At 37.3% G+C, this 18570-nt stretch overlaps 1 protein-coding gene across 1 annotated transcript in view; it reads left to right on the top strand.

The window, feature by feature from the left end:
• The window catches only part of LOC139169288 (titin-like), a 329115-nt gene that overhangs the window by 199022 nt on the left and 111523 nt on the right, over positions 1 to 18570 (top strand). The window contains exons 56-75 of the mRNA XM_070755280.1: positions 978 to 1031; positions 1397 to 1792; positions 3657 to 3932; positions 5075 to 5350; positions 5472 to 5611; positions 7147 to 7273; positions 7412 to 7675; positions 7787 to 8053; positions 8204 to 8467; positions 8570 to 8709; positions 8842 to 8968; positions 9109 to 9375; positions 9483 to 9749; positions 11460 to 11726; positions 11916 to 12055; positions 12721 to 12847; positions 13961 to 14103; positions 16251 to 16374; positions 16762 to 17028; positions 18385 to 18482. Of these exons, the coding sequence (XP_070611381.1) occupies positions 978 to 1031; positions 1397 to 1792; positions 3657 to 3932; positions 5075 to 5350; positions 5472 to 5611; positions 7147 to 7273; positions 7412 to 7675; positions 7787 to 8053; positions 8204 to 8467; positions 8570 to 8709; positions 8842 to 8968; positions 9109 to 9375; positions 9483 to 9749; positions 11460 to 11726; positions 11916 to 12055; positions 12721 to 12847; positions 13961 to 14103; positions 16251 to 16374; positions 16762 to 17028; positions 18385 to 18482 (4031 nt within the window). The remainder of the gene's footprint in view (positions 1 to 977; positions 1032 to 1396; positions 1793 to 3656; positions 3933 to 5074; positions 5351 to 5471; positions 5612 to 7146; positions 7274 to 7411; positions 7676 to 7786; positions 8054 to 8203; positions 8468 to 8569; positions 8710 to 8841; positions 8969 to 9108; positions 9376 to 9482; positions 9750 to 11459; positions 11727 to 11915; positions 12056 to 12720; positions 12848 to 13960; positions 14104 to 16250; positions 16375 to 16761; positions 17029 to 18384; positions 18483 to 18570) is intronic.

Below are 18570 nucleotides of genomic sequence, written 5' to 3'. Positions count from 1 at the left end.
AAAATGAATGTTTTTACAGTTAGAATTTTAAGAACCTTTACTATATTAATTGGATAAACTGTACTGTTGTGGAGGGGGGGGGGGTTGCTATATGTTGTGAGCCGCCCCGAGTCCAAGGAGAGGGGCATCATACAAGACCAATTAATTAATTAATTAATTAATTAATTAATTAATTAATTGATTGATAATAAATAAATCCGTCCAGAAAGCCAGAGACATTGAAGAACTTTAGTATATATAAAGATACAGATATAGATGATAGAAAGAGAGAGATAGATACCATATACATACATACATACATACATACATACATACATACATACATACATACATACATACATTTATTCCCAAAGAAATGCACTTGGGCCTAAATTAATGTCAAGTAGCATTCATTTTGATTTTTCTCCTTTCATGCATAATTGAACAGCATCACATTTCCTTATCATCATTTCATATCATATATATTCTCTCCTTATCTATCTATCTAGATATATATATATATTATATATATATATATATCATATATATTCTCTCCTTATCTCTTATATCATATATATTCTGTCTCTCCTATCTACTTCTCTTCTTTTTACTTTCTATCGTTATACAGTATATATTACTTAATGTCTATTCTCTTCCATATGTATTGTATATTGACAAAGAATAAATAAATAAATAAATAATAAATGAAAAGCTTTTTTTTTAACAAGTGAACAATAAAAAACAAAGTCCTTTCACTGCCTGCTTTTAATATTCCATGGGACCCAGAAAAATGTGTGTCCATCTGTCCAAATATTTTTTCCTTATTTATTAGAAACTTCCAAATAGTTCATTTTATTTGAAACAAATCATAAAAATAAAATTAGTTTATACAGACACACACACAGAATAATCATAATGGTATTGATTTGAATAAAATAATACTGATATATTTTAAACATTACTTCATTGGTAACTCTACTCTTGGTATTTTATTCTAGAGCCCAAAATGACACCAAAGGAGGAAGCTGCCAAGGGTAGAAGTCCTATTAAAGGTAAGAAAGAGATAAAATTCAATTCTTTTTCTGGCATGTTTAAAAATAAATCTAGATTATTTTTATATTATTATTATTATTATTATTATTATTATTATTATTATTATTATTATATCTAGATATTATTAAATCTAGGTTTAAAAATAATCCTAGATTTCAGTATTCCATGTGTTGAACATAATTTAAATGACCCTTTTCTCTGATTAAAAATGCAAAGGTTTTTTTTCTCTGTGTTATTTCTACCTGAAATCCTAGTGAACTTTATCAGATAACTGAGTAGCTATATATGTATGCATATATACCCAAGAACAGAATTCATTGTAAATTCTATGGATTTTTTTTTTTTTTACTTCTCTGCTTTGCAGCCAAAAAGACACCTTCACCCCTTGATGCAGAAAGGAGGAAATTAAGGCCAGGAAGTGGTGGAGATAAGCCACCTGAAGAACCTCCCTTCACATACCAACTGAAGGCTGTTCCACTCAAGTTTGTGACAGAGATTAAGGATATTGTGCTGACAGAAGCAGAGTCCATTGGCTCTTCAGCCATCTTTGAATGCCTCATCTCTCCATCTACTGCTGCCACTTCTTGGATGAAGGATGGCTTCAACATCCGGGAAAGCCCCAAGCACAGGTTCCTGTCTGATGGCAAAGACCGCAAGCTCCATATTATTGACGTTCAGCTTTCAGATGCTGGGGAATACACTTGTGTCCTAAAGCTGGGAAACAAAGAAAAGACATCAACAGCTAAACTCGTTGTTGAAGGTAGTTCTTGGTGCCATCTTATATATTCTAATATTGGATAAAGAGCAGAAATGGAAATGAACACATAATGGGAATTAAAACCACCAATGAGAATTAAAACCACCGATATTGTAATCATTATCATTTAAAATCAGGTTTAAAAGTGGTGGCTTAAGTAATCTTATAAAAGTGCTAAGGTAGAGAATAAGCACAGCTTTGACCCACAGGATTCCCTAATGTGAAAGCAAAGCAAAAGAAATCTTTGCATATTGATAAGTGAGTCTCTTGAAAGCATACACAAATCTTACTGTAAGATAAAGATGAAGCATCTTATTGAACTCATAGAATAACATGTTGTGTTTCTGCTTCTATTTCTGTTAAACAATAATTAATAATTCAAATACAGTAATACCTCATCTTACGAGCTTAATTGGTTCCATGACAAGGTTCGTAAGGTGAAACAATGTTTCCTATAGGAATAAATGGAAAAGCCAATAATGCGTGCAAGCCCATTAGGAGAATCCAAAATATTAAGGCTTAAAAAAAAAAGTGGTGGCCAGGCAAAGCTGAGGCAAACAGAATGGGGGGAGGGAGTCCCAACGAAGCAAGGTGAAAAAAGCCTCTCTTGAGCTCCATGAGTCCCTGCCTCCCGTTTTTGTCCCCCCCCCCCACTCTGCTCATCTCCCCCACACCTTTCTCCTCCCTTGAGCTCCATGAATCTTTTCTTCCTGTTTTGTCCACCCCACTCTTCTCATCTCCCCCACACCTTTCTCCTCCCTTGAGCTCCATGAGTCTTTCCCTCTCGTTTTTGTCCACCCCACTCTCCTCATCTCCCCCACACCTTTCTCCTCCCTTGAGCTCCATGAGTCTTTTCTTCCCATTTTTGTCCCCCCCTACTCTGCCCAGCAGAGCGCCCGTTCTTTGCGATCCTGGGATTCCCTTCCTGGGATTTCCCTACAGCATTGCAAAAACGTGGAAGTCAGGAGGTGGGGTTTCCCATGGAGGAGAGCCTCAGGGAATCCCAGGATCGCAAAAACCTGTGCTTGGCTTGCAACGAAAGTCTGGAGGCGGGGCATCTCAGTGGCGGCAGCAGGTTCATAAGGTGAAAAAAGTTCGGAAGAAGAGGCAAAAAAATTCCGAACCCTGGGTTCGTATCTCGAAAAGTTTGTATGATGAGGGGTTCGCATCACAAGGTACCACTGTACTGGTAATCCTTGGCTTACAACCATTCATTTAGTGAACGCTTAAAGTTACAAAAGCACTGAAAATGGTGACTTAAAACCATTTTTTCACACTTACAACCGTTGCAGCATCTCTATGGTCACATGATCAAAATTCAGACAGCTAGGCAACTGGCATGTACTTATGTGATCCTTCTGACAAAGAAACTCAATCAGGAAGCCAGATTTACATAAGTGTGTTACTAACTTAACAATGGCAGTAATTAACTTAACAACTGTGACAAGAAGAGTCATAAAATGGGACAAAACAATTGTCTTACATAACAATAGAAATTTTTGGGCCCCATTGTGGTTGGAAGTTGAGGACTGTTTGTAACAGGAAAGGTTGCATAGGAAAAAGGAGAATATGAATATGTCAGTTCTGTATCTTCAGGTTAACTTTACTGCGTATATACAATATAGGGCAACCCGGCTATTCATTTTAGATTTTTTTTTAATGTAAGTACATATTTCACCTTAACAATATGCCTTTATACTGTATATTTAAATAAAATATCTCCACAGAAATTAATGTGATCTCTAGAGATGCATATTCAAAACCATGTGAGGAGTTTCGAACACAAACACATCTAATTAAATATCTGTTTAATACATTGTACAAATAAGAATATATGCAAATCACCTGCTTTTTCCTCTTATACCAGAACTGCCAGTGCGCTTTGTGAAGACCCTGGAGGAGGAAATTACTGTTGTCAAGGGGCAACCCTTTTATTTAACCTGTGAACTGAACAAAGAGAGAGATGTAGTATGGAGGAAAGATGGGAAAATCATTTCAGACAGACCTGGCAAATTTGCTCTAGGTATCATTGGCCTACAACGGGCTGTTACAGTCATGGATGCTGATGACAATGATGGTGGACAGTACACTGTAACTGTTGCAGATACTGATCTCAGCTGTAAAACAACTGTTAAAGTTGTTGGTAAGTTAAAGGTTATTTATTAATAGTAAACACTTGGATGTTTTTGTTAAGAGAGAAAAATAAGTAAGAGGAGATAAAGAAACATAGCTTGCTTTTCTAATCTGAGATTTTTTTTCCCCTGTGAGGAATTTCCAATGTGAGAAATTGCATGGGGCTCAATACAGAATAATATACTTTTGAGAAGCACCAGAATTAGAAGTGGACCCAGTAAGCCTTCAAGGACACAGATCTCTGATAGATCTAGCAAATAAACCTGATATAAAATAATTACTTTGCACAATACGCAGTTACAGGCAACTAGACAAATGAAAAGACAACAATGTCATAGTTTGCATTTCTAATAAGAAGCAGCTCCATTAAGTTCAAAGGGGACTGCAACCTAATTATTGAAGTCCTTGAACAAGTCCTGTTAAATACGGTAGCTCTCCTCCTTTCTGATGTATGTATGGGTACCTTGAATAACAAGAAGTCCAAATGTCAGAGCGAGCCAGTGAAAGTGTGAGGGGAAGCAAGAGAGAAAAGAAAATCTTTTGAAATGCTTAAGAAAAGCTGAAAAGCAGATGGCAGATTGCTATCATTAATATTTGAACGGGTCCAAAGATGGGCTACAAGAATGGTGCAAGGTCTTAAGCATAAAGCGTATCAGGAAAGACTTAATGAACTCAATTTGTATAGTTTGGAGGACAGAAAGAAAAGGGGGGACATGATCGAAACATTTAAATATGTTACAAGGGTTAAATAAGGTTCAGGAGGGAAGTGTTTTTAATAGGAAAGTGAACACAAGAACAAGGGGACACAATCTGAAGTTAGTTGGGGGAAAGATCAAAAGCAACGTGAGAAAATATTATTTTACTGAAAAAGTAGTAGATCCTTGGAACAAACTTCCAGCAGACGTGGTTGGTAAATCCACAGTAACTGAATTTAAACATGCCTGGGATAAACATATATCCATCCTAAGATAAAATACAGGAAATAGCATAAGGGCAGACTAGATGGACCATGAGGTCTTTTTCTGCCGTCAGTCTTCTATGTTTCTATTTGTGTTTAGTGAACAGTTACCTAGGACATAAAATTGAAATACATTTTAAAATATCAATAAATACTAAGAGAGAAACATATTTATTATGTGTATTCTTGTGCAGAAATGATAAAGGACTGGCTGGTGAAACCCATCCGAGATCAACATGTGAAGCCAAAAGGCACGGCAACATTTAGTTGTGATGTTGTTAAAGATACACCAAATATTAAATGGTACAAAGGTGATGAAGAAGTTCCTCTTGAACCCAATGACAAAACTGAAATTATAAAAGATGGCCCTCATATCTACCTCAAAATTAAGAACTGCACACCCGACGATGTCGGAGAATATGCAGTTGAAGTCGAAGGTCGCAGATATCCAGCAAAACTGACCTTAGGTGGTAAGTGTAAAATTCTATTAGTACAGTCTGTTTGCCAGTGATTCTATCCTAGATATTAGGAATAAATATTGAAGCTCTCAAGACTGTGAAGAGGTTTTACTAATTGTGTTATGCGTTACAGAACGTGAAGTTCAACTGCTGAAACCCCTTGAAGATGTTACTATTTATGAGAAAGAAACAGCAAATTTTGATACAGAGATTTCTGAAGAAGACATCCCTGGGGAATGGAAGCTGAAGGGAGAAATCCTCCGACCATCCCCTGTAAGAATACGTGCTTAAAAATTCACTAATTTGTTACAACTATATGGGTGGTAATCTACATTGTGCTGTTTAATGTAGTGATATAGCAAGAAGTGTTTGTGCTAATAATAATTAATAATAATAATTTATTGGATTTGTATGCCGCCCCTCTCCGCATAACTTGTAATGGCCTAGAGGGAAGAGGTATCTCAACTCCCCCATGCCTGGCGGTATAAATGAGTCTTGAGTAGTTTACGAAAGACAGGGAGGGTGGGGGCAGTTCTAATCTCCAGGGGGAGTTGGTTCCAGAGGGCCGGGGCCGCCACAGAGAAGGCTCTTCCCCTGGACCCGCCAAACAACATTGTTTAGTCGACGGGACCCGGAGAAGGCCAACTCTGTGGGACCTTATTGGTCGCTGGTATTCATGCGGTAGCAGGCGGTTCCGGAGGTAATCTGGTCCATTGCCATGTAGGGCTTTAAAGGTCATGACCAACACTTTGAATTGTGACCGGAAACTGATCGGCAGCCAATGCAAGCCACGGAGTGTTGAAGAAACGTGGGCGAATCTTGGAAGCCCCACGATGGCTCTCGCGGCTACGTTCTGCACGATCTGAAGTTTCCGAACACTTTTCAGAGGTAGCCCCATGTAGAGAGCATTGCAGTAATCAAACCTCAAGGGGATGAGGGCATGAGTGACTGTGAGCAATGACTCCCTGTCCAAATAGGGCCGCAACTGGTGCACCAGGCGAACCTGGGCAAACGCCCTCCTCGCCACAGCCGAAAGATGATGTTCCAATGTCAGCTGTGGATCGAGGAGGATGCCCAAGTTGCGAACCCTCTCTGAGGGGGTCAGTAGTAGCTAAGGTTTGCAGTTAATAGTAACTAATAGTAGCTCAAGACAAGGAAAGGTAAATCTATGGATAGAAAATAATAATAAATAAATACACCTTGGTCCAAGGTCATATAATTCTGTAATGGGTTCTGTTATCCCTTCATGGCATCGGACCAGCCCTTCATGGCATCGGACCAGAATATCTCCGAGACCGCCTTCTGCCGCACGAATCCCAGCGACTGATTAGGTCCCACAGAGTGGGCCTCCTCTGGGTCCCGTCAACTAAACAATGTCGGTTGGCGGGCCCCAGGGGAAGAGCCTTCTTTGTGGCGGCACCGGCTCTCTGGAACCAACTCCCCCCAGAGATCAGAACTGCCCCTACTCTTCCTGCCTTCCGTAAACTCCTCAAAACCCACCTTTGCCGTCAGGCATGGGGAAATTAAACATCTCCCCCTGGGCACGTTTAATTTATACATGGTATGCTTGTGTGTGTGTGTGTCTGTTAGTATATGGGTTTTTTAAAATCTTTAAATATTTTAATTAATTGGATTATTTATGATTTGTTTTCACTTGTTGTGAGCCCCCCCGAGTTTTCGGAGAGGGCCGGCATACAAATCCAAATAATTAATAAATAAATAAATAAATAAATCACAAGAATATTATAAGTGTATTTAAAAAATCAAACAATCAGTATCCTTATCCATAAATATTTAAACTCTTTCAGACCTGTGACATTAAAGCTGAAGGAGGAAAACGCTTCTTAACCCTACATAAAGTCAAATTAGATCAGGCTGGGGAGGTTCTCTATCAGGCCTTGAATGCAGTTACTGCGGCCATCCTAACTGTAAAAGGTAAGGTTTTTATTAAAATACTTGATGTGTTAATTGGAGTACTGGTAAGAGTCACCTTGTGGCGAACTGGGTGGCAAATAAATGTAATAAATAAATAAATTTCACATTGCATATTGATGGATATTTTTTTTTATTCAGAGATTGAGCTGGATTTTGCTGTACCTCTGAAAGATGTGACTGTGCCAGAGAAACGGCAAGCAAGGTTTGAATGTGTGCTAACCAGAGAAGCCAATGTCATATGGTCCAAAGGCACTGACATCATCAAAGTTGGTGACAAATTTGACATAATTGTAGATGGAAAGAAGCATATTCTAGTTATCAACGATTCTCAGTTTGATGATGAAGGACAGTACACTGCTGAAGTTGAAGGGAAGAAGACCACAGCAAGACTGTTTGTAGAAGGCAAGTTGATTATTTTGAAAAATTCAGGAGTAAACCTTTAAAGAAGGATCAACCATTTAAAGCTACTGCTGGATATAATATTTACTTTCATTACTATTTACTCCTTTTCAGGTGTTAGGCTGAAATTCATCACTCCCCTCAAAGATCAGACAGTGAAGGAAGGAGAAACCGCTTACTTTGATTTTGAACTTTCTCATGAAAATATGCCTGTAACCTGGCATAAAAATGACAAAAAACTTCATAACAGTAGAACAGTTCATATCACTGCAGAAGGGAAGAATCACAAACTGGAAATAAGTGAAGTGACACTGGATGATATCTCTGAAATCAAAGCTGTAGTAAAGAATTTGCACACTCAAGCACAACTAAAAGTCTTAGGTAATATTCTATGTTGTTTCGTGTTGTCAGGTACAATCTCTGTGTATTTTAATATTTATGTATTTAATTGTTTATGGTTTTATGTATTCACTTTTAACAACTAACTTCTTCAAACAAATGACTACTTCATACCCAACCCATATCTTATAGAGGCGGATCCATATTTCACGGTGAAGTTGCAAGACTATACCGCTATTGAGAAAGACGATGTCATTTTGGAATGTGAACTTAGTAAAGATGTGCCAGTGAAGTGGTATAAAGATGGTGAGGAATTGGTAGCTTCCAAGAGAATCTCCATAAAGACCGACGGCAAGCGTCGCATCTTGAAAATTAAGAAGGTGTTAGATGCTGATAAAGGAAATTACCAGTGTGATTGTGAAACTGACAAGACAAATTGTGAACTCAAGGTTGAACGTAAGTGATTGTCCTCTTATACGTAGATCCTCTTTTGAACCTTTTACATTTACTGATCCGAGCAGGGAATCTCAAGATACTTTGCGTATGTGTATATTGCAGCTCGAATGATAAACATAGAGCGTCCTTTATATGGCGTGGAGGTGTTCACTGGTGAAACAGCAAAATTTGAGATTGAAATCTCCGAGCCTGATGTTCCTGCAGTTTGGAAGTTAAAGGGAGAAACTTTAACAGCTTCACCAGTAAGTCTTTTTTCAAAAAGCAGCAAGAACAAACAATAGCATAACAATTTTGTCTAAAAAGAATTCTTTTTAAAAAATTAAAGAGAATCAGGTGTCAGGACATTTCTTTTCTTTCTCCCCAATAACCATCAGGATTGTGAAATGATTCAAGATGGCAAAAAACACATTCTCCTTCTTCACAACTGCAAGTTGGATATGACGGGAGAGGTGTCTTTCCAGGCTGCCAATGCTAAAAGTGCTGCCAATCTGAAGGTGAAAGGTAGGCTCCACAAGGCATCAACTTTAAGCCCATCTTGCAAATCTTTCTTATCACTCTTCATCAATGTTATTGTTGTTTATTAAATCCATAACCTGCATAACCAATATTAAAAAATATATTCCTAACACTCTTCGTTTCAGAGCGGCCTCTCCTCTTTATAACTCCTCTCAGCGACGTCAAAGTCTTTGAAAAGGATGAAGCTAAGTTTGAATGCGAGGTCTCTAGGGAACCAAAGACTTTCCGGTGGTTGAAAGGAACCCAGGAAATCCCAGGGGATGAGAAGTTTGAAATCAAATCTGAAGGAACAAGGCATGCTCTTATTATTAAGAGTGTAGCTTTTGAAGATGAAGCAAAATACATGTTTGAGGCTGAAGACAAGCGAACAAGTGCTAAACTGATCATTGAAGGTTTGTTTCTCACAACGATTCTGTGATTTCTGTTTGGGTTTTTTGAAAATATTTAAATAGCTTCATGCATTTGGAATCTAACTTAATGAGGTGCTTTTATGGTTTAGGCATTCGTCTTAAATTCATTACCCCGCTCAAGGACGTAACAGCAAAGGAGCGTGAGAGTGCAGAATTCACTGTTGAGCTTTCTCACGACAACATTCCTGTCATCTGGTATAAAAATGACCAACGACTTCATACATCCAAGGTTGTTTCGATGAAAGATGATGGCAAATTTCACACACTCATACTTAAAGATCTAACTATTGATGACACATCTCAAATCAGAGTGGAAGCTATGGACAAATCAAGTGAAGCTAAACTTACAGTTCTTGGTAGGTGTCACCTGATTTTGGTTTGCCTAATGGATCTTTTTAGAGATAATCTCTTCCAAATATATATAAGCTTAGCCCTAGGCAGACTACTGATTTGCATGAAGCACCTTTAGAACTTCTCAGAAAGCCTTGCTCCAGACTTTGAAGAGGCTACATTTGGGCGGGGTGCTCCCTTTCAAGAGAAATGTCTATGTCTTTCCCTCTCTGTTGTCTTTTTGTCATCCAAGTGTTTCCTCTTTCAGAAAATCTTTATAGATTTAGTACCCATAATTGTTGCCCTCTGTTATTTGGCTCTAGTGTGTTGCTTATTTTTTTTTATAATTTCTTTGTTTTGTTATTTTGCTGAGTAGTTGTATTCTAATTTGTAACTGCTATTTGTCTCTAATTTGTAAACTGTTATGACATTTTATAAGACAACTTCATTAGCTAATTAAATGTTTAGTCTGTTTAACCACTCAGTGTCTTTATTATTATGTCTTTGTCAGAAGAATAGAAATGACTTGGAACCTCCATAGACAAGTTCTGTTTTCAACTCCATACATAAAACACCAGGAGAGTTATTCACTTACCTTCCCTACCAGTTCGCAAATGTGAGCACATGCACAGCCTTCTGTGCATTTGCACCGCTTCAAAAATGTGAATATGGTGATGTGCTTAAAGTACCGACAGCAGGTGGGCGGTGCCACCCACACTCAGCGCTACCTGTTCACCCAATCTGGATAGAACCACTAAATACCACCACTGCAAAACACCAAGTATCTAGACACCGTTCTTGTTTAAATATTAAAGTCTATCTTACTCATTGTGCAGCATACTGAGGAACTTGCTTGGATAAGGTACCTTCCAGTGTTCTTACTTGCTGAGATCATTCCTTTAAATTCTCCTTTTTATTACCATCCTTTAGACACAAGAGTAAGAAAATAAACTTTAGGCATGAGACTAGGAAACTAATATTTACTGAGCAAAATAACTTTTATGTTTCTGCTTAACTCTGCTTTTTTTATTTTGTTCTGATATTCTGTATGTCAAAGTCTTCATTTATTTCAGCATGCTGTGTTTTTATGAACATTTGGCTCTTGTACCATCTTAGTTTGTTATTAACCACCTTTTAAGTCTTATGAAGACAAAGAATATCAATTTTAAATTAAACATTAAAATAGGTGTGGAGCACCTTGATATACATTTCTCCATTTTATTTCCTAAAAAACAAAACCAGCCATTTCTTTTCCAGAAGAATTGGAAATTAGTAATTGCTGTTCATTCTAGCTTTGGAAAGTTTAATCAATGTGCTGGGGGGGAAACCAAAAAAACACACATCTTTAAAGCATGCAACATATGAGCCTCAGTGGCGCAGTGGTCAGAGTGCAATACTGCAGGCTACTTCTGCTGCCTGCCTGCTGCTTGCAATTTGGCAGTTCAAATCTCACCAGGCTCAAGGTCGACTCAGCCTTCCATCCTTTCAAAGTCGGTAAAATGGGGGCCCAGATTGTTGGGGGCATTATGATGACTCTGTAAACCACTTAGAGAGGGCTGTAAAAGCACTGTGAAGTGGTATATAAGTCTAAATGCTATTGCTATTTAAAACACCTCCATTAAAAGTGCAAGAACCCATAAAGCAAGGAAAACATTTAAACTCCCATTGGTAAATGTCTGTGACTTTTGAACATATTAATAATGTTGATAACATGATACATTTACTTCAACTTCCAGAGGGTGATCCTTACTTTACTGGGAAGCTTCAAGATTACACTGCAGTGGAAAAAGATGAGGTCATCTTACAGTGTGAAATTAGCAAAGCAAATGCTCCAGTAAAATGGTTTAAAGATGGACAAGAAATAACTCCCTCTAAGAACGCGGTTATTAAAGCTGATGGGAAGAAGAGAATGCTTATCCTCAAGAAGGCACTGAAAAAAGATATTGGTCAATACACCTGTGACTGTGGTACTGACAAGACATCGGCCAAACTCAACATAGAAGGCAAGTCCTTTTAATACTGTGGTGTATTATAATCTATTATTAAATGCCTTAAAAATCCTGCAATTGAAAAAAATAGGATATGGCACTTCAACCAACAGCTGCTTTTTCAATCATTCAACTGTAAAACACAGCCACCTTATCATGATGACTGACCATATTGGGTGCCATTTTTTTCTTCTTTTCTTTCAGACCGTGATATATCTATTGTGCGTCCTCTGTATAGCGTGGAAATATTTGAGACAGAGGCAGCTCGTTTTGAAACTGAAATCTCTGAGGAAGATATTCATGCAAACTGGAAACTGAAAGGAGAATCTTTGACTCAGTCAGCTGTAAGCAATGGTTCTCTTTGATCCGATATAGTAGACCACACTGATGAGTAATCATGATTCTTGGTATAGTACATAAATGTAGCTTAAACACTGAATAAGATTCAACAAGTTGTGTTCTACAGTTTATGGGCAGAAAAATGGTTAACCTCTGCTTGATGTTCCCTTCATTCATGGCAACCCATTTTAGTAGAAAGGATCTCTATCTTTCTCTCTATCTCTCTCTGTTTCTCTCTGTTTCTGTCTATCTCTGTGTGTCTCTCTCTGTCTCTGTGTATCTGCCTCTGTCTACCTCTCTCTTTGTCTCTCTGTGTCTTTCTCTCTCTCTTTGTCTCTCTGTTTCTTTGTCTGTCTCTGTGTATGTGTCTCTGTATCTCTGTCTCTTTCTCGTTCTCTCTCTCTCTTGTAAGGGCAGGAGTAGACAGGAAAATATTTGATGTATTTCTTTCTTTTAATTCATATAACATGTTACAATATGCAACGGTACTAAGATATTGTAGGTTTACATACTTTTGAGCTTCAGCAAGGGGAAACAATTTCCATCTGTGACTTTAAATGCAGATGTTGATAAAAATAATGCAAGTGATCCCTTAATAATAATAATAAAAGATACTTTGGGAACTGCCATTATTAAAACTCACATACAAATTACACATTTTCTTTGGAAGGATTGTGAGATTAAGGAAGAAGGCAAAAGGCACTGTGTTGTACTCTACAATGTACGCTTGAACCAGGCTGGCGGTGTAGACTTCCAGGCAGCCAATGTCAAGTCAAGTGCTCATCTTCGAGTGAAACGTAAGGCCCTTAAAAACTATTTCAAAACGGAAATATATTTGCTTTTAATTTATTCCATGTATTTTGTTAATCTTATGATCAGATAGAGCTGGAGAGGCGGAGTCCTCAGCCATGATTCAGATATATTGAGGCATATTAAGATAGTATGGCATGTTATAGCAATACCATTAGAACCATTCATTTAATGGCTGTTCAAAATTACAATGGCACTGGAAAAAGCGATTTCTGATCATTTTTTACACAGCCATTGTAGCATCCCCATGGTCACATGATCAAAATTCAGATACTTGACAACTGGTATGTACTTATGAAGTTACAGCATCCTGGGGTCATGTAATCACCTTTTGTGAGCTTCTGACAAGCAAAGTCAATGAGGAAGCCAAATTCACTTAACTACCATCTTACTTAGTTACCAACTGCAGTGATTCCCTTAACAACTATGTTGGGAAAGGTTGTAAAATGAGGCAAAGTTTACTTAACAACAACTAAGGAACAGAAACTTTGGGTGTGGTTGGAGTTCTAAGTCGAGGATTCAGTTACTTAAATCATTATAATACTTCTAATTCAGATTGGGGGTTTTTTGTTTTGTTTTATATTATATCAGCTTTTAACCCAACCATTAGTTGGTTTAATTATATTATAATTGGTTAATTAGTTGCTATGTGGTATAAATGGATATAAAGGAATTATTTGCTAAATAACTATCTTCTTGACGTTTGAATTTGGGTTTTAAGATTGAAGAGATAACACAACAATTTGTAGAAATTGCTAGATGATTGATTAGCAGGACAGCCCTATATAATTGGACGCCACTTCTTTCTGTAGCCAGTAGAAAAGTGTTTCTATTTTGGATGGATGGCTCCTTATCTTAGCAAGAGGCATGTAGGACTTGGCAAGGGCATAGATGCAAAGTAACTTTCTAACGGATCGGTTCTTCGAAAAGCCACCAGCTCTGTGAGTAGAGAATCTCCAGAGATCAGAGATCCCTTGATCTAGTTAATTTAATAAGCTCTGTTTGATTATATTCCCTCTCTGTCTTGGGAAAAGTCTCTATGGCAGTTAAATGAAGGGTGAAAGTGATCAATTTGAAGATGATTTCTTCTTTTCTTCAAGCACGTATCATTGGCCTGGTGAGACCACTTAAAGATGTTACTGTGACGGCTGGTGAAACGGCAACATTTGAGTGTGAGCTCTCCTACGAGGGAATCGTAGTGGAATGGTTCCTGAAGGGAGAGAAATTGGAACCCAGTGACAAGGTACGTTACCTGATCTTTCCTTCATCTGTCTTCCTGACATTTCCCATTGTTTTTCCACTTTCTAACCTCCCTCCTTGTCTTTCTTGTTCATCTTTTCACCCCAATTATCAAGCTTCCAAGTTCTAACTGAAGCTACAGTTTGACACTTAGCTGAGACTCATTCTCAGTAAATACAGTGGGGATTTCTTTGGGCTAGATGTGTATTGGATTGCCTTGCAGGGGGCTATTCTAAACTACTACTTGAAAAACAATTCTTAAAATGTTAATGTACAGGGAGATGGTTGATATCACTGAATCTGGATAAATGTTTTCACTGCAGTTATTTTATTAATTTTCCTTATCTTTCATGCCCTCTGAATCCAGATCTAACATTCATTTTTCTTAGAAGGGATGAAAGAGTTTGGGAAATTCCTATTTCAGGCGTTTCAGCCACACTTCCAGATATATCACTCTACAAAGAGATCCTTGCTGAGCCTCTCCCACTTTCTATTTTTAACTCATTGTTAAGTGTGTGTTAGCACCACAGAGATGCGAATTGCTTGGAATGTGGCTCCCTGACTATTTAAAGAATTTTTAGCATCAGTCTCTATATTATAAGAAAAGCCTAGGTTTTATTAAATGAAATGTTTATTTAATGCTTGTTTTATTAGTTTATTCATTAAGGAAATTGGAGTATTTATTAATAACAGGTTTATATAGAAATTATATTTGCCTAAAAGACAAATATAAATTTGCTTGTTAAATGAAAGCTTGATGGCTAGTTAAGCTTGATAATTTAGCATGATATTTTCATGTAAGTTGTTCTCACATGGTAGGCTAAATATCTATCAACTCATTATCTACCTAGATGATTCAATGTTCACTGTTTCCTAAGTATTATAAAGATAATAAAGCATCTCTTAAAGTTATTTGATTACTTATTCTTTTATCAGTTTTGCTGTGGCCACAGTTTTCTACAGATTAAAACAAAACTCAGACTGTAAATTCCAATAAAACACCATGAACTCATGCCATAAGGCAGCAACTGAATTAAGTCAGAGATTATATCACAAATCATAAAGGATTCATTTAATTATATTTCAATAAAAGTATTTGATGTAATTATTCCTTAATATCACTTTGCAAGTTTTTTATTTCTAAATGATTCGCTTATGTCAGTTTAAGAGAGTAGAAGAACTTACGTAGTATTTAAGTGCAGTTTTGCACAATCCAGCTATAGGCCTTACTTATGCAGAAACAAGCTTTGCACATATCTCATTTTGATGACGAACAATAGTGCAAAGTGGAACCTGTCCACTCTGTCATCATTGTGATTGAACTTCTTGATTACAAGCACCAATCCTGAATATCTTGTTTAATTGCCAAAAATACAAGTGTAATTTGCCATTGCCATTGCCTTCTTCCGAGATATTTTATTTTTCAAATTTTTGACCTAATCTACAGCTCTTAATGGCCTCTCATTCAAGTTTTTATCAGATTTGACTGTACTTTTCTTTGGGAGAACAGATAAAGTGGTAGTAGCTATCATCTGCTGTGACCCCTTTTCTCGAATTAAGCCCTAAAACTAATGTCACTGCTTGTGCTCTAGAAGAAATACAGATAGAACAAGATATCAATCAGATTATATTACATACAAATCTATGTCTGATCTACTCTGAACCGCACTGTTTCTCATTTTTTTCCTAATTTGGAGAAGAGGTTTTTTTTTCTCTCTGAGTGCTGAATCTCACTGTCTGCATTACTGTATACAGTACACTACTGTATCTGCCATCTACTGTTGACTAAATAAATTGCAATGACATATAAAAAGTTGTTGCAGAAGCAAACATAAGAGGAGGTAGAATCAATGCATATGTAATATGTGTTGGGGAAAGTAAACAGTTCAATGTACATATATATGCCCCTTTGTACAGATAGCAATATAGCAATTATTAAATTATATAAAATAAAACATGACCTATGAATTTGGGTCCAAAAGTTTAACCACTTTTGGAATTCAGCTCTTGATGTGGCAGGCAAGACCTGTTTCTGCCTTGAGTTGTGAAAAGTTGTGCACCCCCATTCAGAAATATTAAGTATGTATTAATTGAAGTTGCATCATAAATATTTCAGGTAAGGCCATAATCTAATATTTTATTTTCCTTTAGGTTGTGCCCCGTGCTGATGGAAAAGTTCATACTGTTGTTCTAAGGGATGTGAAGCTAACAGATGCTGGAGAAGTCACACTGACTGCACAAGACTTCAAAACTAAAGCAAATCTTTTTGTAAAAGGTAAGCTTTGTACAACGGCATGGTACGGTGCTGGATGACACTGATGTAGATAGTTGAATAATTTAGTTGAATAATTATTAAATATGAATAGTGTCCATATGTCAGTCTTCCACGAAGTGTGTGTTTGTTTGTGTATTGATTCCTGGTGAATACCTAGACAAGTCTCTGCAGTTTTCTTGGCAACATTTCAGAAATAGTTTGCCACTGCTTCCTAGGGCTAAGAAAGGGTAACTCACCCAAGGTCACCCAACAGATTTTGTGACTAAGGTAAACCTAGATCTCACAGTCTCCAGGTTTTTTAGCCAGGTACCTTAACCATTACATTAAACTGTTCCCCTCTATGCCAAATACACAAAATCTAAATAGCTGGTTTATTTTGTTCCTCAGAACCACCTGTGGAGTTTACTAAACCCCTTGAAGACCAAACTGTAGAGGAGGAAGCCACTGCAGAATTGGAGTGTGAAATATCCAGAGAAAATGCACCTGTCAAATGGTTCAAGAACGGTCAAGAGATTCACAAAACAAAGAAATACGATATCATTGCCGATGGCAGAGTCAGGAAACTTATTATTCGTGACTGCACATTGGATGATGCTAAAACATACACCTGCGATGCTAAAGATTTCAAAACTTCTTGTTTCTTGAATGTTGAACGTAAGTACTTTCCTTACAAGAATTATAAGAGGCTTAGCTGATTCCTCATCATTCAATGAACAGTAGTTCTCTGAGACTCTATGCATCCCCCCCCCTTATGATCTTTCCACATTGTATAACCCTCTTGTCTTTTGCTGCCTCCTTTTCCGAAGCCTTCAATTTTCCTAAGGTTCTTCAAAGATTCTTGATTCCATATTTTGTGCCTCGAAAATTGATGATTTAGTTTCATTGCTAGCATTTCCAGTAATTTTTTTCATTTTTAAAAAATCTATTTAATTCAATTGGTATTGCCACTCATCTCACCTAAGTGACTCTGGACAGCTCACAATGATTTAAAACAACCAAGTGATTAAAAACTAGTTGAAAAACTGATATACAAGCATATAAAAGCATCAGTTACCATATGCAAACAAAAAATCCCTCCATGATCAGTGGCGAAACCCATCATTGTATTAAACTCAGTACAGCTGAGCTGTAAAGCTTCCCACCATTGCCAGAGCTACCCAAGCACAAGGACAGAGCCATGTCTTCAAAGCCTTCCTAAAGTCCAGCAGGGTCAGAAACATTTAGTATTCAATGACTTGTTCTTGCAGGGCAAGTATTCACTGTAATTTCTTTCAAAGGTTTACCGTATTTTCCAGAGCATAAGATGCACTGGAGTATAGTTTTGGGGGACAAAAATAGGGAAAAGAATATTCTTACCAGATATTCATCTGGCTAATGTCCTTAGTCTGGTCAGCTTCAGCACATTATTTTATCCCCTGGTTAGGGGTTTTAAGAAAACCTTGGAGAGAGTAACAATGAAAGAGCTTGCAAGCCAGTAAGAGCTGGGAATATTGTTAGCACCTGGTTAAGGCTGGAAAGAAACATTTAGAGCAAGTTAGACCAATTTTAAAAAAACCTGCAAAGACTTAGGGCTTGGAAAACATTCTTAGCAGAGAGAAACAATGAAAGAGCCTGCAAGGTAAGAGCTGGGAAGATCGTTAGCAACTAGTTGGGGCTGGAAAAAAGATGCACCCAAATTATCAGCCTCTTTTAGGGAGGAAAAGGGTGCGTCTTATATGGTAATTATGCTATACCTCCCAAAAAAGTGGATATGTCAGTCTTATTATTATTGATAATCTATAGAGTAACACTGGAGATTTGTATCTGATAGTCTGATAGATAGATAAAACATCTATCTAGATAATCTGATAGATAGATGGAACAAAATAATCTAACAGTATTATTAAATGTTCTCAAACTATTTCCATTTTGTTTGATTTTGCTCTTCAATAAAAGTCAGTCAGCGTGCCTTGGCTATAAAGATTCATTTTTATATGTACTTAATTGAAATATACACATTTTCTCTTCCAGCCCTTCGTGTTGAGTTCCTTAAACCTCTTACCGATCTTGAAGTTAAGGAAAAGGAAGCGGCTCGGTTTGAATGTGAAATTTCCCGGCCATCTGTTAAGGTCTGTGATATTTAGTAAATCTAATAACTGAACTTTTGAATACATTATGTTTAGAAAAATCTATCACTTATCAGAATTCAACCTGTTT

The sequence above is a fragment of the Erythrolamprus reginae genome, chromosome 1 (assembly GCF_031021105.1).
Source record: "Erythrolamprus reginae isolate rEryReg1 chromosome 1, rEryReg1.hap1, whole genome shotgun sequence".
Taxonomy (NCBI): Eukaryota; Metazoa; Chordata; class Lepidosauria; order Squamata; family Dipsadidae; genus Erythrolamprus; species Erythrolamprus reginae.
The sequence above is the reverse complement of the archived record's forward strand: the minus strand, read 5'-3'. Positions and strand labels throughout refer to the sequence as shown.